The sequence below is a fragment of the Squalius cephalus genome, assembly GCF_949319135.1.
Source record: "Squalius cephalus genome assembly, chromosome: 24".
Classification (NCBI taxonomy): Eukaryota; Metazoa; Chordata; class Actinopteri; order Cypriniformes; family Leuciscidae; genus Squalius; species Squalius cephalus.
The window spans coordinates 19,417,526-19,439,213 of NC_137145.1; the positions used below are offsets into that span (position 1 = coordinate 19,417,526).

General features: G+C 35.6%; 1 protein-coding gene across 2 annotated transcripts in view; it reads right to left on the reverse strand.

The window, feature by feature from the left end:
- igsf9a (immunoglobulin superfamily, member 9a) overlaps positions 1-18,547 on the reverse strand; it is a 29,428-nt gene extending 10,881 nt beyond the window's left edge. For both annotated transcript variants that reach the window (XM_079861674.1, XM_079861673.1), the window contains exons 1-6: positions 18,319-18,547; positions 13,198-13,282; positions 11,918-12,112; positions 2,198-2,347; positions 1,029-1,180; positions 388-505 (exon numbers count right to left, since the gene is read on the reverse strand). In XM_079861674.1, the coding sequence (XP_079717800.1) occupies positions 388-505; positions 1,029-1,180; positions 2,198-2,347; positions 11,918-12,112; positions 13,198-13,255 (673 nt within the window). In that variant the 5' untranslated portion in view covers positions 13,256-13,282; positions 18,319-18,547. The remainder of the gene's footprint in view (positions 1-387; positions 506-1,028; positions 1,181-2,197; positions 2,348-11,917; positions 12,113-13,197; positions 13,283-18,318) is intronic.
- Positions 18,548-21,688: the final 3,141 nt, after the last annotated feature.

Sequence of the window (21,688 nt, forward strand, 5' to 3'; positions counted from 1 at the left end):
GATGGCGCCATTCATTTAGAAAAGCTTATAGTTGACATTTACAACATACTGGCATGAGCCAAGGGGCTTAGAAACCATTACAACTAAGGAGAAACTAACCCCCTTCCTTTTTTTTTGGAAAATAGTCATATTTTTAAATGCCCCAAACAAACCTCTGCCAATCAGTTACATGGCAGTCGATCAAATAAATGTACGATCTGTAAGAAGTAATCCTATCATGGCTTGCGTTCACGTACCTGATTTCCTCCAAATCAGTTCCTATTACTGGGCAAATGTTACGCCACCTAATCAGTATTAATATTAACGATAAAGATTGATGACAAAGATTTATTCTGGTCTACCCAACACTTTTCAGATTGTTCAAATCAAACATCAATGCTGACTTACCAATGACTTTGACCTTTGTGATGTGAATTACATTTCCTTCAGTGTTGGAGGCGTGACACTGATACTGGCCTGATGTTTCTCTGCTTACAGCCTGGAAAGATACACTTCCATTCATGATCTGTAGGATTAAAATGAGAGATATGAGAGAGTTTGTGAAAGCCTGGAAGAGAGTGTAATCGTACTCTAGATTTGATCCATTGCATTTGGGAATTTAAGCCAATGAAATCAAAATGTAGGTTTTGTGGTTCTTAATCCATGTCCGTTAAAAAAGGTCAAAGTGAATATAGTTTTAAAAGTTGACAAAACAAACTTCTTTCTTTTCCAGGAAAATAGATGACAAATGCAGATGACTCATGTTGTTTGCAGGGGTGTATACATGTTTGTCCAATCAACTGCACTTTAGAATGAGCAATAGCAAGTAGCGAATTATAATTTTTTTCAGGCTGTTATGTGAAGTAAAGGTTATAGGCAATTTCTAAAAAAAAAAAAGGACAGGCATTTTCATATGTCCCCACCCCAGCTTTCAGTAGGAAATACATCAACACAGGGAAGAAAACTGCATTCATGTCAACCTTTTTCATGGACATTTTTAAGTGCAAAGTCAGTAGATGTGATCATACTAACTAGTTATAAATTCCCACCTTTACTTTGTTTTGAGGTTTTATTGGTCCTCCATCTTTAGACCAGGTTATTGTAGGCCGTGGATTCCCCCGGGCAGCACACTTCAGGGTTACTGATCTTCCTACAAATACTTCAATGGCAGGAGGTGAGGTTTCCGTAAGCACAGGAGGTGCTAGACATGAAAGTAAGCAAAGGAAAAAGTCACAATCATTCAAAGGATGGCAAAGATTGATTAACGATCAAATGTGATGCTATGAAGAGCGAATATATTCTCCATGAGAGAATATCTTAAAATGTAATTAATTCCTGTGATCAGAGGTGAATTTTCAGCATCATTACTCCAGTCTTCAGTGGCACATGATCCTACAGAAATAATTCTAATATTCTGAGTTGATGCTCAAGAAACATTTCTTATTAGTATCAATGTTAAAATCAGTTGTGCTTCCAATTATTATTATTTTTTTTTGTAGAAACCATGATCATTTTTTTCGGGATTCTTTGATCAATAGAAAGTTAAAAACAAAATGATTTATTTAAAAATAGAAATCTGCTGTAACATTCTAAATATGTTAAATATTTTAAGAAGAAAATAAATTACCCCTTTTTATTAGCAGTTTGTAGCTAAGTACTAATTCAAAATGCTAATCTGAATAAACTAATTCAAATGATGAGTAGCTTGTAGCTTTGAAAGGTTTTAAAGTACTGTCCTCAGCGCTAGTCGTACTTTATCAACTTTTTCTTTTTTTGCTTTAACGAAAGGCACAGTGGAGTCAAGCCAGGCCTGCAAGATGCTCTTTCTGCTTGGCGTCCTGTGGCTCAAACAATTGACAAGTTGAAAACCGAGCCGAATATGAGCACGGGCCTCAGGTGGCTTGTTTAATCTGGCCAACACCGCGTCTGAGTGTCAGAGAACGACCTTAAGGTGTGGCGACAGAGAACGAGCTGCTTCTGGAACAGGTGCACAGAGCACTGTCTGTAACAGGTGCATGAAAACAGGCTGGGTTGTGTATTCATTCATTGTTCACTGTATGTTTGAATGAAGTCATGGGATGAGCATAATGGCATTGTGTCACTGGTCTGACATAAAGAGAAATGCTTTGATGGTTCAGATTCAGACTGCTTGTAAAATTGGATATCCTTTCTTACAATAAATAATTCAGCCCTTCTCATTGGATATGGTGAGTCTCACCTGTAACGAAGAGTAGAGTCCAGCTCCCGTTGCTTCCAGCCTCATCTGTGGTTTTGTCTAGCTGGAGGATCCGGCACTCATACCAGCCTTCATCCTCTGGTAAAAGCCCCGTAATCTGCAGTGATGTTCCCCTGATGAGTGACACTCGACCTGGGCATGATCAGGAGAGGGAAGGGTCGGAGAACCAATGACAAACTTGTTGTTGCAGACACATTTTCTACAATTCACAATTCACAAATATTATTTCAATTATCAACAAGCTACAAGGAAAGCTAAATATAAAATTACAATTAAAAACAAAATTAAAGTGATTGCATTTGTGCATTACTGTTTGATTTTTTTTTTTTTAATGAGTATTATTAGTTTTTATATTATTATTATTATTAGTTATATTAAAAATAAATTGAAATTAAGTTTGCAATAAAAAAAAAAATTAAATACACTTGCTATTTTGAGTTTGTACAAAAATGCAAAGCGTATACGCTGAAGATATAATATTATACACTATTTTAATAATTCAGCAAGCTAGAAAACAAGCTAAATATAAAATAGGTACATTTAAACTGAGTACATTTTAATGATGTTTATATCTGAGTATTATTAGTTTTTATGTTAGTATTATTTTTATTCATATTCATTATAAGTAAAAGTAAATTTAAATTAAGTTCACAATTTTATTATCAATTTAAATGAAACATGTAACATACACTTAGTATTTGTGAGTTTGTACAAAACAAATGCAACGCGTATATATTCTGTAGTAGACACATGTAAATGCTTTTGCTTTTAACTAAAAGTTTGAATATTTTATTATTTTGTTGTAGTCCATTTAAATTGTTTACAATTTAATTTTCAATTTAAATATATATATATATACAGTGGTGGTCAAAATTGATGGCACCCCTGATAAATATGATAAAAAATGGCTGTAAAAAATAAATCTGCATTGTTTATCCTTTTGATCTTTCCTTCAAAAAAATCGCAAAAATCTAACCTTTCATTGAAGTAAAAGAATTGAAATTGGGGGGTAAATCACATTATGAAATAAATGTTTTTCTCCAAAACACGCTGGCCATAATTGTTGGCACCCCTAGAATTTTTTATGAGAAAAATATCTCTGAAGTATATTCCCATTAATATTTACCTTTTTTAGCACACCAGGGTGACTAGGAACATGAAATTGTCCAGCTATGACTTCTTGTTTCACAGGAGTTTATATATGAGGAAACACAAAGGCCAAATCCCCTGAATCATCAATCACAATGAGGAAAACCAAAGAATATAGTTCTGATGTGCAGCAAAAGATTGTTGAGCATCACAAAATAGAAAGTGGCTGTAAGAAAATATCTAAAGAATTGAAAATCCCCATTTTGACCATCAGGGCAATAATTAAGAAGTTATAATCAACTAAAGATGTTACGAATCTGCCAGGAAGTGGACGTGTGTCTATATTGTCTTAATGGACGGTGAGGAGGAAAGTTTGAGTGGCCAAAGACTCTTCAAGGATCACAGATGGAGAATTGCAGAGATTAGTTGAGTCTTGGGGGTCAGAAAGCCTAAAAAAATTTTTATCAAACAACCCCTACATCCCCACATGTTGTTTGGGAGGGTTTCAAGAAAAATCCTCCTCGCTCCTCCAAAAATAAACTCCAGCATATTCAGTTGTCAGACACGACTGGATCTTCAAAAGGGACCAGATTCTGTGGTCAGATGAAACAAAAAAAATGGGCTTTTTGGCAGCAAACCCAGCAGATGTGTTTGGTGCAAACAGGGATGAAGAGTACCCCATGCCTACGTTTAAATATATTGCTGGATCTTATATGTTGTGGGCCTCTTTATTTGCTGGAGGTCCTGGACATCTTGTTCAGATACATGGTATTGTGGATTCTAGCAAATACAAACAGATAAAAAATCAAAACCTGACAGCCTCTGCTAGAAATCTTATAATGGGCCGTGGCTGGATCTTCCATCAGGACAACGGTCCAAAACAAACATCAAAATCAACACAAAAATGGGTAACTGAGCACAAAATGAAGCTTCTGCCATGACCGTCCCAGTTCCCTGACCTGATGAGTGGGCTGAACTGAAGAGAAGAAGCACCAACATGAACTTCTGAATCTGAAGGATCTGGAGAGATTCTGTATGGACGAATGGTCTCTGATCTCTGGTCAGGTGTTCTCCAAACTCATCAGGCATTATAGAAGAAAACTCAGAGCTGTTATCTTGGCAAAAGGAGGTTGCAAAAAGTATTTAATAACAGGGTGCCAACAATTATGGCCAGCGTGTTTTGGAGATAAACATTTATTTTATAATGTGATTTACCCCCACTTTCAATTCTTTTACTTCAATGAAAGGTTAGATTTTTGTTAATTTTTTGAATGAAAGATCAAAAGGATAAACAATGCAGATTTATTTTTTTACAGCCATTTTTTATCATATTTATCAGGGGTGCCATCAATTTCGACCACCACTGTATATATATATATATATATATATATATATATATATATATATATATATATATATACAACAATTAAAAACAGAAGTCATTGAGAGTTTGAACAAATGAAGTATATTGGTTTCAGACTTAAGATTTTTAAATTAAATCAAATTTATTTCAATAAAATATAATAGTTTTACAGAAATTTTAATTTAAATGTATTCTAATAAATTAATTAAAAATCTAAAATACCCATTGAACATTTAAGTGTTTAATATATCATCTATTTCAGTTGCACAAGGCTCAGATAGACTGAGTGTTTAATCTAGATCATTTTAGTTTGAAACTCTATCTCTCAGTTGCCAGGTGACTGCGCCCCATAGCGACGGTGTTTGCTGACTCACCCCTCCCTCCCTCCTCTTTCTTCTCTCTCTCTTTATCTCGCTTTCATTCAACCAAATGAGCTTTTCAAAGACTCGTTTGTTTCTCAAAGTCTATAGTCATTTAAAGAGACCAGCGGTCAAAATCTTCACCACAGAAGCCACATCAAAGATAAAACTGACTTAAACTGAAAATCCATCATCTGCAAACACGTGTGCGGTGGTGTACAGCTATGAGGTATTTATGAAAACAGGCGGTGACAGCGATCATTAACTGAGCTCCCAAGAGGAGAGACTGTGGAAACAGAACTGGGCATGAGATAACAGCTGAGAGCATCATCGTCCATCCGCGCCTGTTTATTTTACCCGCATGGAAGACAGAGGTCACAGAAAAAGGGACACGGACACCATCCCAAGGGATTTGGGATATATAACCTGTTCCTGTCCAGCCCAAACACCCACAATCCGGCCCTAAAAAGCTGCCACGGTACCTGCTGCCAGTGGTGTGGATTTGAATTTAGTTGCTGTGGTGACAGGGATTAAAATTAGTTCGGGGGCGGAGCTTAGGAGGAGTTTAAATTCTCAAGTTACTCGATACTACTGAAAAAAAAAGCTGAGGAGAAAGTAAACTGTTGTTGAAACTCAAAATTTAAGACAACAATATGACGAAAAACAGCTATAATAGTATGTAATTCCAAAGATGCCAAAATAATAAATAAATACATAAAAATATATATATAATAACATATTTATTGATAATAAAATTGATAATAACATATTTATATGTTCTTTTTTATTTCTACATATATTTATGTATTTATTTATTTATTATTTTGGCAGCTTCCATATAGTAGCAGGGAAATCACAAATGGAAAGACAAAATAACTTGAATGAGATCATTTTAGTATCTCCCTATTTCTCCAAGAGAGCAAAGAGGTTAGATGGAGAGCAAACTGAGACGTCTGTTGAAGTCTCTTGCTTCACAGATTTGTCTCCTGAGAAAAAGATCCCGGGTAAACACTCCTTCTCTCTTGAGTTTCTGAAGAGATCTCAATAATGTCTCACACTCAGATTTGCAAAACTTTGCATTCGAAAAAAGATTTCAATATGAACTCCTCAGATTCTTTCCAGATCAAATGATCAGTTATGCTATCCATATATATGTTATAGCGCGCTACACTTTTTAATGTCAATTTATGTCATTTTTATTTCTCCTAAGCAACTAATGAGGGTTAATCTGATATTTACATAAAAAGAGAAAAGGCAATCTCTATGGGTAAAATAACCTTAGAGAGCACAGAGTTTATGCCCATTTATGAATAATAAAAACAGGACTGGGAAGTATCTTTTAACAACCATCTACTATATATATTCATTGCATTACAAAAAATATCATCTGTGTGTTTTCACCTGTTTCCTGGTTCAGCAAAGATTCATTTGAAGTTTCACATGCAAGTATTAACTCACTTGTTTACTTATGACTTACTAACCATTTACCACTGAGCAGATCACAGCCGAACAAACACACTCTCGTTGCTTAGTCGACGCAGAGTCAAATCTCAGGAGAAACTAATATTAGACTTGGAGCAACATATGCTGTCATTTGTATCTATATGCTTTATCATCTGAAACCAATGTTAGAACAGGTTTATGCTGTAGAAATACAATTATTTTAATGTTTAAAAAGGAATGCGCTGGAAGTATGACCTTTAAAAAAGTCTATTTGAGTAACACTAGTCACCACTTCCACCTATTCAAATTTAAAAAGGATTGCTAGTTGCAGGTTTAATTCAACCAGTCTAATGACTTGAGGCTATGAAACTTGGAGTCTAAATCCTATCCGCTGCCTTGTATCCCAGAGACATTGTGTCACCTCTTGGCACAGGTTTTCCAGGTAGGGACTCTCCAGTTTCAGCTCAGGAAAGCAAGGGTCGGGTTTCACAGTATAGTCATCGTCTGTTTTCTTTTTATTGTGTTTCAAGACACTGTTATCTTTTGAAATTTGAATCATCATGACAGGCTACTGGGAAGCTGCTTGGTTTGATCCGACCAATGGGCTTTGAAAGTAGCGTGCTGCTCATTAGGAAGGTTTCTGAATGCTAGTAGACGAGGGGGATGGGTGGTCATTTGGAATAGAGAGCCTCACTCTTCACTGCAATCTGTAGATCTCGTCTACTTTGTGAAGTAATCTTATGATATCACAAATTCCACCACTGCAAGAAGCCAACGCAATTTTAGGTTTCTAGAAAGATGAGTGTTTTGCTGAGTGTGACAATTTTACACACACACGAGACACTATCCCAGCCAACAAAAACATGTTCTAAGAACGCTTTGCTAAGGTCTGTTATTTCTGTTCTCTGAACGTTTAAAACGTCTTGTTTTTTCTTGGTTATACGCACATTAAGGGAACATTCCATTTTATCATTCTGCAAACATTATGGGAACGTTACATTTGAACGTTCTCTGAACATTCTGTAACATTTAAAAGATGTTAGATGAATGTCCAACTAAATGCTCCATGAATGATGTATAAATAATGATTTTGTGCTTAAGATTTGAGAACATTATTAAAGACCAGATAACTTTCTATTAACGTTACTGGAAGAACGTTTGTTTAGAACTTTGGGAGAACTTTGCAGGAATGATCTCTGTTAGCTGGGATATAGCCTAAGGCAATGAAATTCACACCAAGCTCACCCTTCACCTCTTCCCATGCTTCCCTTCAACCCCACCTGCGGTTTGGCACCGCTCAAAAAGTCCCGGCTTTACACCTTTTGTTTCTTTTCTTTGTTGCACATCACATATAGCGACATTTGTGACGCCCTCTAACCTTTATCCAGCTGTTGGTATACATGAAGCCATTCATTCCCGCCTTTAGTTTACTTGAACAAATGTGAATAAATTGATATTCAGTGGCGTTCAGTCTCATATGAGCTACAAAACAATAAAACATGCTAAAAATGTGTAGCCGGTAAGCCAATAGCTTGTTTTTTGTTGTTGCTTAAAATTAGATACAATTTGCTTACAAATCATTGCTTGTCACACAAGAAAATTTATTTGAAACAAATCTCTTTGTAATCCATTGCTTGTCACATAATTGATTGTCGCAAGAGCAAATTCATGTATCAAAACTACTGCTTGTTAAATTTGCTTATTGTCACAGTCACGTTCAGTTTGTTTTGTTTTCATTCAGTCACATGTGTTTCCTTTGTCTAGTTTCCCGCCACTTTTTAGTTGTCATGGTTACTGATATGATTAGTCCTCTTAGTTCAGCTGTGTCTCCTTATTAACCTTGTTTGTACCACTACTTAAGCTCCTTTGGTCCCTTTGTCCCATTGTCGGTTGTTGTCTGTGCACTAGCACTCTGTTTTTCGTATTGGCTTGTTATTCTCAGTTCATAACAAATCTTATGTTCTTTTATGGCCCCGTTTACACGTACATGGTTATTTTGAAAAACGGAGACATTTCCCTTCGTTTGTGCTCTTCGTCTACGCGCAAACGAAGAATTCACCTCTGAAAACGATTCTTTCTAAAAACTCTGGCCAGAGTGGAGATTTTGGAAAACTTCTTTAGCACGTTTGCATGTAAACTGAGAAAAACTGAGTTTTAGGCAGCCGATGTCACAGTATGCGACAGAACTTACACTTGCATCAAAAGTGCGACCAGAAAGAGGAAGTGATTGGTTGCTGTTGTTGCTGTTTTCGAAATTCTGATTGGCTAACGTGGGCTTGAGCTTCTTGTTACACTGCCACCTACAGGTTTGGCATGCTCTTAACGGCATATATAGACGGGTTCGTGTAAACGAAAACTGTTCTGAAAACTGACAGGTGTGCACAATGTTATTTTTGAAAACGGTGAAATGAGAGGGTGAAATGAAAATAGCCGGCCACCTGTAAACGTAGCCTATAATCATATTCGTCTTCTGTGGATCTAAGCATTACACTTATAAAGCGTTGCAAATTCATTTAAAAGATGTTGTGTGTTGTACATGTAAACAAATCTCTGCATGAACTGTTACATGTCGCACAAGTAAACAAATTTACTTACAAACTGTTGCTTGTCGCACAAATAAAAAATCACTTATAAACTGTTGCTTGTCGCAAAAGTAAACAAAATCACTTATAAACTGTTGATTATTGTACAAATAAAAAATCACTTATGAACTGTTGCTTGTCATACAAGTACACAAATTTACTTATGAATTGTTGCTTTTCACACATGTAAACTAATTCACAATTCTTTATACATTAGCATATAATCCATCGCTTGTTGCATAGGTAAATTAATTTGGTTATAAACCAAGTTATAAGTTGACTTTTTCAGTTTTTGCTGATGCTCAATAAGTTTGCATTCCATCGCCCGGGCAACATCGCGATGAACAGGTGCAATGCTGTCTTCGAGAATTTGTTTAATTGCAAAGGGACACGCTGCATTCATGCATAAACTGCAGGGTTGAACCTGGCTGTGTGGAAGGTGAGTACTAATCCAAACACAGAAACTTGCAGTGTTACCGAGGCAGCCTCTGTCTTTCTATGTTACAGCCATTGTCTTTTTAAGAACAGGGGGAAAAAAGGTATTTTCAGCCATTGAAAGACTTTTCCCTGTAGACACCCTTTGTATTCCAGCTCCCAAAGACACAATAGGGACTTCTGCAATGAGAGGGGGAGAAACTAGCAGGTCCCACAGAGCACACAAAAGAGCAGAGTTACTGTAAGATGAGACACGCTATGACCGAAGTGGCACTCAGGAATACAAATTACGAAAGAAGTGAGAGATACCGCATTGTGGATAGTAGGATGTGGTTTACAATACAGCAAGTCCGGTTCAGCAGCCGTTTCGAAATGAAGTGCCATTTTTAACTTTTCAACGATATTTAACCACTGTTCCATACCTGTCCCAACTCAGAGGTCTTAACCTTTTTGATTAACAACATGGAAATGAAAATCTAACCTCAAAATGTCAATAAAATCAGTTGAACTGATATTCAATTAATTATAGAAATTAATCCGAGTCCAGTAGATATATTTATATACATTTTTGTACAATAAGACTTCTAGGGCCAGATTTACTAAACTGGGCAAATTAGCGTGAGAGCACAATTCCAAAACAGCGCCGATGGGAGTGGAAAGTTCTGCGCGTGATCTACTGACGGCACGCAAATTAAAGAACACAGACGCAGCCAGACCATTTCCATGATGAACACAATCTACCAGTTAGCGTCTGGTTTAAGACATGCTTTTTTGGGGGGTGTTAAATAATGGTGCAAATACCAGTTCATTGATGAGCGCAAACCTTAGTAAATCACCTTGCATGATTCATTTAAATACTCTCCTCCCATAAATTCTGCGTCTGACTGGGAAACTCCTACAAATGCATATGCCATGAGGTCAGCTGCAAAAAAAAACCCTGTCCACACCTTTTCATCGCTAATTTTTCACTGCGTGTCTTTAGTTAATCCTGACAGTAGTTTTTAATGCCGAAAGAGGACCATAGAGTATTTAAGGTGTCTATCACTAGCAAAGCATAGTGACTATCCTAAGACAACATGTTAAAACATGCTAGCAACATGCTAATTCATGTTAGCAATGTGATCAAACATGCAAGCAATGTGTTAAAACTAGTGTGGTCAATCAATTAAAAAATTAGCAAATTAATCGCACATTGTCTCACAGTTACAGTATAATTGAAAGCTATAATTTTTTAACATTTATTAGGCTTTAAATAATATAACATTTTTTTAAGTGAACTTAAAACAATCTTCACATAAACCCATTACAATAAATTTCACATTTACCAGCCCTCCAATATATCAGGGCAAATTTTTTTCTATTGACCCAGTCAGACCAGTTCAGATATTTACTTACCCAGTCAAAATGCACTAAAAGTTATTGTTTTCATTGTTTTTGACCCATGTAACCTTGTAAATAGTGCTTTAAGATTTTCAGGCAGGTCTAACAGGTAGGATATATACAGAAATTGAATAAAACTATCAAACACTTCACCGTCTTCACTGCATAAATTATAAATTAAATATAGATTAATCCTGATAGGTTTATTAGGCTGCTGTCACTTTATGACCTGAAGCACATGATGTGGATCTGACGCACATCCTATTTTCTCACAATTATTAGCATACATTTAACCCGTTTAACTGTGCTTGCGGGGATACATTTTTGCATAATTATGTGTTTTTGTCCATTCAACCGCTGCCTGAAGCTTTCTGTGCACACGAGTATGTGTGTGTTTCACACAGATAGGAGATTCACAGACGTGCACCAGTGGTAACGCACTGCGTTCTCTTTTGCGTCTTGTCGTGAATAGTTTAAAAGCATTTGCTTGAATAGAGTGTGATCATACTGTAACACCAGCCAAAGGGGGGAAAAAACTGATTCTGCGTTAATTGCGTAAAATATTTTTAACTTGTTAAACTAAAAAAAAATGATCGCGCGTTGACACGACAATTTTGACAGCACTAGTTAAAACATGCTAGCGACATGATAAAACATGTTAGCAATGTTTTAATTGATGCTAGCAACATACTAAAACATGCTAATTCATGTTAGTAACTTTCTAAAACATGCAATCAAAATGTAAAATAATGCTAGACACATGCTGAGACATGCTAACAACATGATAAGTCTGACTTTCAGACAAGGCTTTGTCAAGCCACCAACATCAATATATATCTTTATATCTCATTATTTGGACTTTTCTTCTCAAAATTACGAAAAGAAAAATCTGTATTATGAGCAACTGTGAGGAAAAAAGTTGCAATTACCCTTTTATTTTCTTTTACAAGCTTAGAAATATTTTTGATGCATGGTTGCAAAAATTCCAACCTTTTTCAAGTGCCTAAGGTTGCTGAACCCTGCAATAAGCTCACAGTGTTGAGGCACTTACCCTCATAGCTGGGATGCACTCGAAGATTGTTCACTCCAAAGTGCATGAGGATGGGGATATCGTAGTCCTGACGCACCCACTCTATGACGTGCTGAGGGGCAGTGCTGCCCTTGTCCGGGGCTGGTAGACTGCATGTCAACACAGCAGTGTCCCCTTTCTTGGCACGGACGTGGGCTTCAGCTGCACTTGTGTGAACTAAAATGAGAAATGTTTTATAAAATGTTTTTTTTCAATGAAATGAATGTACTATATTTTATTTCAGTGATGTTTATATTTAATATTTTGTATTTTTAGGGGATTTTATGGTACTAAATTATATTTACGCTGTATTTACAATACATTTATTCACTTTTTAAGAATAGACCTGAAAATTAAATTTGTACCCGTCATAAATCTTTAATGCTTTAGAGCACAGACTGAAGTTTGATCTCTTTTTAAAGACAACACTTTGCAGATTATTACTGAAGTGAAAAAAGTTTTTAAAAAGTGAACATAAAAAAGTTGCAGAATTTTACATTTTTTGTTATGGAGAATGCACAAAAATACTATTTTCAGAAGGAGATTTTTAGAAGGAACTTTACTTTATTTGTTAAATATATATATATATATATATATATATATATATATACATATATGTGTGTGTGTGTGTGTGTGTGTGTGTGTGTGTGTGTGTGTGTGTGTGTGTGTATGTGATCATGTAAGGGATTAATAAATGGACAATATCTTATGCTCTACTGTTTTTCCTATTCTGTACTGTCACAGAAAACCAATAAACCAACTATTTTATGATATCTATATTTTCCAAAACACGTTTTACTATAAAACTGCAAGAAAATCAAAGCCATAAATCAAAACAAGTTGTGTTCCATATTTGATTTTATTTGGCCACAGTACCAAAAGTTTTCACTATATGAAATTTGTCTCCCATTAATTTCCAATGCGGCCATTTTTGACCGCGAGGAGTACAAGTGTGACTATTTTATTCAGGCCCATTTAACCTTTTTGAATCATGTCCATGATTTTTGTTTTGTGTGTGTGTGTGTGTGTGTGTGTGTGTGTGTGTGTGTGTGTGTGTGTGTGTGTGTGTGTGTGTGTGTGTGTGTGTGTGTGTGTTTACATACTAAGTGTCAAAACCTTTACCAAGTTTCGTACCACTCCGATGAAGTAAAAATTTCTAAAATAGAAAATGACCAAAGAACACCAGAGGTTTAAACCAGTGACTTTTATCCTGCATGTTTGTGCGTATATCAGTTGTAAAGTTGTTACTGTAAAATACTCACTGAATAGGGACAGTACTGCAACAATGACTTCCAACAGAGGAAGATTCTTCAGTAGCATGATGGGTATTCATACAGATTCACATACCTGCAAAGCATCAAACATACAAGATCAGACAACAGGCAAACCACAGTGAAAGGAAAGCATACAGTATGTCACAAAAATAACCACACCTCTTTTGCTATGCCTGTTTCTATAATCTCAGAGCACACAGGAGGATTATGGGATCTTATGTACGGATTATATTGTAACCACAGTAAGTTAGCGCAACAAAACATCTGCATTGAACTAATTAATACAGTACATGAATAAACTTAAACTGTAAAATGAGATCCAATGACTCAATCTCCAGCACGACATGTGATGCCTTCAACTCAAGAGAGATTAAATACACTGTAACTACTGAAACAGCCTCTCGTTTATTACCAATCTATGCAAAATTAATAATTTGCATTATAATGTAATTCCACTCAAAAGCCTTTTCTTTAAAAATATTATTTATGTCATAAATATATCAATCGGACTGTGGCAACAATTGAGCAGATGGAGCTAAAAACCACTTTGAATCTTTGAAACTATTCGGCAATCTTAATGAATTTATTAATGAATTAAAGTAAATGTATAGTTATAATACATTTTTGACACATTCTTTTTTTTATCTGATGATTTGTAAACATGCAAATGCATGTCACACAGCAGGAAACTGGTGTCACTGCTTGACACGTCATGTCAACTTATATATATATATATATATATATACATACACAACTGCAGCCGAATGTCACAGAGTCATCAGTCTAACATTGCGGTCTTTGGTAAATCATTAACACATCAGGAAGCATTAGGTCTTTAGCCGCTGTAAATACTAAAGCGTGTGATTCGTACGAAGGGTAAAGCTAGCTCTCCACTTAGCTCACTGTGAGCCTGTGCTACGCACCAGCGCACAATGCAAACTCCCGCTCATTACCCCCCGTGTGCAATGAGCGAGAGCCATTCTTAAAGACTGCTGAATGGGGTCCAAAGACAATCCCACAGGTCACACGTTTCTCACCGCACACTCAGCTACCAGTCTGTTCACTATTCAGCGTCTATTCAGCGATTCAGAAACCTTGTGGTACAAAAATCTGAGAACTTGAGTAATTAAGTAGTATGTTTTTGTGCATTGTAAAATGTACCGCAGAAGAAGCAAAGCTCTATGGGATGCTGATAAACCAGTTCTTCTCTGACAAAAGCTGGTAGGTCAGCGCTCTTCTATGGTTTGCTGCCTTCTAAGGGTAGACACCCAGCTAACAGGGAACGGTTCTCACAACTTAGGCTAATGTCCTAGCAAGGTTCTCTCAAAGTTATGAACGTTCTTCTAGTAATGTTAATAGAACATTTGTTCAAAGTTATCTGGCCTTTAATATCATTCTCAAAACATAAGCGCAAATGTTGTTCATGGGACGTTTTTTCTGAAATATTTTAGTTGAACGTTCATCTAAGATATTTGTCTAAATATTAAATACATGTTGCTACTTACTACTTGTTTCAGAACGTTCAGAAACGTTCCCATAATGTTTGAAAAATGATAAAATGGAACATTCCCATTCATGTTTTCTCTAAGGTTCACATAACCAAGAAAATACTTTTTTTAAATATCGTTTTGAACATTCAGAAAACACTTTGAAATACCGTTTTCATATCTTCATGGGAGCATTAGCAACACCTTCTAAGAACATATTTTTGTTAGCTGGGCAACACCATCCCAGCTAGATCAAAGTCCTACATAAATTACCAAGCACACAAAAGCTGTCTTTTTGATTTACTGTTTTACTGTAGTTTCAATAACCAACAGTAAAATTCTATTTATTAACCTTTGGGGGCAAGGGTTAGAGTACTTGGCCATTAAAAATAACCAGGAAACAAACGTTGTATTATACTGTTTTATGTCTATAAAGACACCAAACTGGGACCATATTGTGGGTTATGCTAATTCCAGGCACTGAAAGAGTTGAGTCGTCCTTTCATTCTTGGCTTTTACAAAGGACGGGTTAAACTCAAGTCACAAATTTCTCTCAGTCAATAAATCTGGCTGTGTTGTGAAGGAACTGGGCCAAATCGAGCGTGAAAGCTAAATATAGTCCACTCATTCTAAGCTTAACCTTAATGTGAAAGGATCAGCAGTCATTCGATTATTCATATCTGACCTATTCTGCATACAAGTAAATGAAGATGACAATAACACTCAGAAATTTAGTTTAATCAAGTTGGCTGTAAATATGTTATAACGTCAGATAAAGGAGTGTTAGGCTAAATTTGTATTGTATGACTGGGGTCAATTTGATCTTAAGTCAACAAGAAATCAAAATGGACACTTTTGTAACTTGTTTTCCAGTCTAATTGTGTAAAGTTTATTGGTCTAAGTTATTACAAATTAATAACACAAGTGTTTTTTTTATGGGTTTTTGGTTAAATTACTGAAATAAGGTTTGTGGTGAGCACAAGTTCAAGATATTTTCACACTTTATTCTACAACATAAAAATACATCAGTAATACCTCTTTGTTTTGTTTTTTTAAAGCTTTTACTTGTCTTGTAAAATAAGGCTGATGAGTAGTTAAATTAGATTGTCAGAACATTAAACGTCATCAGGACGAACAGGTAAACTCATCTACACACTATAGTCCGCTTTCATAGCCTCATTGTGTTTATAATCACACTCTTACAATTTACTTTAACTTTCAGTGAAAATGCTTTTAAACCAAGAGCGAAAGAGTTGTCAGAAACTTAGTGGTGGTGACGTCATGCGACCGTGGTGTAGTTCGTTTATAGTCAACGTTTAGCTTTTGACGTCTGCTGATTTGTGTTATCATAATGAACAAAACATGTAAGAATCATAAACTTTTGTTGGTCGCAGAGCTCATTTTCTGCAATAATCCAAAATCCTGTGGAAAACTCTTATTGGGTTTTTGTCGTGGGAATCAGGTTGATGCGAACTTCAAGGTTGGTCTATTGTCATCACTGTAGCGCTCTACATAACGCCCAATTTTGACATTTAAATTCCCAATATATATCCCATATTCTGAAAGTAAAATGAGATTCAAAGGGTGATTCATGACTTTAAATGAGGCCAAAGATGCAACAAAACCTCACATGATTGTGCTCCTTTGAGATGTGGCAAAGCAATAAACTAACTTGAGCTTCAAAGAAGCAAAGCAAACATTGTAAAGGACGAAACAAACAAGAGACGTTCACACTAGTAACCTGCAAGAGAACTACTTACTCTTTAAAAACAGTAGTCATGCCATACTGTGAAAGTGAGCTCTATATTTACAAAAGCATTTGTTCATTAGAGCAAATAAACAGATCAGCTGTAGCAGCTGGACCTGAAACTCCGAGGCTCAGAGCAGATTCCCTGATGACGAACTCACGGATTTAATCAGACAAATGGACCAACATCGATTTGTAGAGGTCAGAAACGTTAACCCACTTTCCTTATTTTACAAAGCTACCAACAATACCCCTTTTTATAAACCGAACAGATGATGTAGCCAGATGTGCACTTTAAAAACAATTGCAAACTCATTTTAGAAAGATAATAGAGATTTAGCTGCTATAGATGGATTGTTTTGGTTGTATTATAAACCAGTTAAAATGATCTAAAAATGAAAGAAATGAGATCATAAGGAAACATTTTCAGTGAAGCCAAAAGTCGACCATGAATTTGTCAGTCACCAACATGCAAATGTCCTACCGTGGCGCCATCACAAACAAAACCTTTCCAGTGACAGGAAAAAAGCACGCACAGATTGTTAAAGTGTCAAGCAATCAGCCATTTGGTGAAGAGAAAGCGCCATATCCATGACAGTGTTGATTACAGATTATCCATTTTCAAAAAAGGTGATAATCATTTACAACACTGTGTATGCAAGCATCATAATCCATACATTGCATGGTGCTGTGCATGAAAGCTCAGTGATTCACGAGAACTGGGATCAGAGTGTAATCCAGGATAATCTGCCTGCAGTGAACCTGGGAAAAAGTGACTGATTAATATCACAGTAAATAAGAGCGATGCCTCTGACCGGGTTACACTCTGTGGTATACTGGTGAATTTGACTACATTAAGCATGTGACTCACCCTGAATCTACGCGTGAGTCACACTGGGCTAACTCTGACAAAAAGGAAAATCCATTGTCACAACCTGTTTATACTCGATTGTTTACACTCAGAAAGGTTTGATCAATAGACGCTTAATGAACTTCAGTAATGGCAATTCAATAAGTTATATAAGAGGGGAAAATGATTAAATGTCTAAATGTAGTATGGTGTGTTGTAGAAGAACAGGTCAGAAATGGAAGGTTCATTAGATTTACAGATTTCTAGCCTAAGCCTGTATTGGATTTTGTAAAACTCCTTGTTGGGTAGATGATGGCATTTTGTTTGCCCTAACTTGACCTGCCCCCACAGATACACTTGGACCCTTTCAGGGGCAACAAACCACTTTAATTCCTCCACACTGAACTGCAACTGGCAGTCAAATGCTAGATAAATACCCCACTTTTTAAACAAACACACAAATAACATAGCCAATGCAGTATAAAAATATTGCTGGCAATGTACACACATCTTAAATTTGGCAAATGAACATGATCCTGTGCCTAAGGCTATATAAAAACAGACAGACAGACAGACAGACAGACAGATAGATAGATAGATAGATAGATAGATAGATAGATAGATAGATAGATGTTCATCTGTTTTACTTGTTATTTTTGAATGATATCTTAACATTCTGAAACGTTCCCATAATGTTGAATGTTCCTTTAACGTTCGCATAACCAAGAAAAAAATATTGGACGTTTTAAACGTTCAGGGAACATTAAAAAATAACGCTTTTAAAACTTATTGGGAACATAAGCAAAACTTTCGTTGACTAACATTTTTGTTAGCTGTGTAAGCGCTTAAAGAAACAAGCGATTTAAACTTAGCCTACTCTGAATTAAACAACGCTGTTACCGCTTATTACACAAACCCCACAATTAAATGTCAATTACATTTTAATCTATAAATGTTTCTTCTTTCCTATCTATCTTAGAAAATTAAAGTTGTAACAGACTAAACTGTGTTTTGTGTATACTCACCTGTATCACTTCATGTATCAGCTGCAGTAGGCTAAGCAGCGCTGTTTTGCCTTGATGACGGAAAATACCACGAAGACAATTATTCCAAAAGTAAGAAATTGTATTCTCTCATGCGTTAATTCCACATCACAATCAATTCTCAAGGGCAACTTCAGAAACTCTGCCAGTAGTATATTATTTTCCTCTTATTTCTATGAATGAGGTGAAGAAAACAAGAGCATAAACTTTGTCTCTATGGAGCTCGCGCATCAGCGCACCTCTCGCGTTGAGTTCACTCCTCCTGCTGCTGTTTAATCAAACTAATGCTGTGCGCATGCGCAGAGAGCAAGCGGTCCAACAGGAACGAAAAAAAAATGGGAACAGGGAAAATATCGTTTAAATTGCAGATTAATACTTCAAATGTTTTTAACTTTTAGTACAGAAAAAATACTAGTGACGTGTGCAATTATTCATCAGCCCTACATTTATACTGGCATAGCCTAAGGCATTTCACTACAGATAGCCTAACTCTCATAATACCGAGGTGTGTCTTGTACTTTGGTCAAGATTCTGATATTGTGTGTCATCTAGGCACACGTAAATCACTCCTGAGCCTGCATGCACCCAGTAAACTGATGAATAATGACGATGACAATGAACGATGTGTTTGTTGTGGGTTGGATAAAATATGGCCTAAGTGAAAAAAATGCAATGTGTGTTGCCATGAATTTCAGTGCTGATTTAATTATTACTATTATTACTCATCATCACCTCAATATTAATGATAGGCTCATCTTTATTCTTTTTGTTATTAATATTATTATAATTATTATTACTATTAGATAATGTCAAATTTCTTAAAGGCAGAGGGCCTATTAACTGTTTGGTTACCGACACTCTTCAAAATATCTTCTTATGTGTTCAGCAGGAGAAAGAAACTCTTTCTGGTTTGGAACAACTTGACGAACTCACTCACTACCCCAAGGGCCTTTAAATTTGACCAGAGCAAATTCTCCTTGTTACATAAAACAAAAAATTAGTATAAAAAATTGTGGTTTTTAAACCTGGTATTTTAAACCGTATATTGGGGAGAGCGGGAAAAAGTTGCAACATGGCTTATTTCTCCAATCAGGAATGACATAAAAAGATAATATTAATATTACACATGCTCAGTTAGCCTCTTCCTTCCTGGAAGAAAGCTGCCACATGTGACCATTCCTTCTGCAAAAAATAAATAAAAATACATTTACAGTTAAAATGATCAGAATTTTTTGTCCATACTGTCTAAACTGTTTGCGTAAAGCATTATAAAGTCATTTTTTAATCTGTGTTTTCTTAGCTTCTAAACTGGATAGCTAGCATGTGTCAAAGCTATTGTGTCAAGCTAACATAGCAAGTTTTATCATGGCTGTCAGTATAGCAACATCAATGTAAAACCTTGCCATAACATACAATTTTAATTTTATGTATTAATAAAGAACCCCTTTTAATTGTCAGGTATCTCCCCCTTTTATTTTAGCAAAGTTTTTATTTAAGTACCAATGTTTCGGCACAAGTAGCCTTTGTCAAAGTCTGTTTTCAGTGACACAAGTGAGGAAATGCACAACAGAGTGTCCCTCTGTTCTGGTGTTATAGCAGCAAACACAGTGAAGTAAAAAGGCACAACACTAGGACTTTACCATTTGTCACAATTTTTGTTTACCATGTTGTCACAACAGAATTTTCTTTTATTATTTATTTTTTACTGGTGTTTTACCTGTTTTTGACTTTTGAACTTCATTGCGTTGTATTATAGGGTTAACAGAAATTGGATGAATATATTCCAAATATATATATATATATATATATATATATATATTCCACCATGCACTTAAACACACAGTTCACAAACTTACACAGTATTGTTAAATGTCAATGTTAATTTTGATTTAATATATATAATGTAGTTCAAATGTATTGTAATAATTTACCAAAACCTGATTGTTACTTTTCACTATTCACCCTTTACTAGTTTTTGTTTTTATACAGCCAATTTAACTTAGTGAAGACCCTGTATGTGCACAAGTAAAATAAATACATTTTTAAATGATGTTAAAGAAAGATTTTTACATTTTAATGAATGTTGCAACTGCCCCTATGGGTGTGCTGCAACCTGTTATTGGGTCAGTTTCAGCAATTTCCCTTAGTCTATTCAAGTAGGCTATAAATTGTACATATATATATATTGAGAAACTCAAATCCACACTCTACGCTTTATGAGATGAAACACTATTAAGGCCCCCTAGCGGTAGACAGCTTGATATGCCGTGGGTAAAAACACTTGAACCTATTTACCAGTAGAGGACAGTACAGTTCTTCAGTTTTTTCTCTTCAGGACAGTGCAAAGACATTCGGAAAGAAACTACTACATAAACGTTTTAATATTAGTACGCAACAACGTTTCGAACAGTAGTATTCATTGATGTCCCCATTACATTGTTGAATTCAGCAAGTCACAGAACCGAAAGTACAGCTCATTTCATTGTGGGATATACAGGCAGCACCCAGTTCCTTGACTTCTGTTAGCCTACTTCACATTGTGGCAAATGCAGAATGTCATCCATATTCTGTGGATAGAAAAAAAACTATATACTGCAAGAATACAAGAAGACAAAAAGGTAAAGTATACACCACAGGGTTATTAAAGTTAACAAACTAAAACTAAAACAATTAAATGTAAATAAATTCAATGTTAACTGAAATAAATTATTTTAAAAAAATGAACTGATTTTATTTCAGCTGTTTTCAAAATGTCTCATTTTTATTTACTTGATGTTCTAAAATAACTGAAATAAAAAATAATTAAAAGAATATATAGACGTTTTTAAAATGTATGACAAAAACAATAATAATTACTAATACCATAATTAAAATTAAATTTTTTTGAAAATGAAATGAAAAAGTGTAAAAATAAAAAAACGAATTCATTATAGTAATAAAAATACAATAATGACACTAAAATAACACTGGTAACCTACACCATTCTAAACAACCTACTCATGGACTCCTATATACCTATGAGCCAAAACATTATGACCACCTGCCTAAAATGCTGTTGGTCTTCTGCATGCTGCCAAAACCACGCCGACCCGCCGAGACGGACCCTACAAGATCCCTGAAGGTGTATCACACCAGCAGATCCTTCAAGTCCTGTAGGTTGCGAGGTGGAGCCGTTGTGGATCAAACTTGTTGGCCTTGTTAAGAGATGATCAATGATTCCCGGTCAAAAGTTTGGATTTGGTTTTAATGTTTTTGAAAGAAGTCTTTTATGCTCATCCAGGCTGTATTTATTTGATCAAAAATACAGAAAAAAAAGTAATATTGTGAAATATTAGTACAATTTAAAATAATG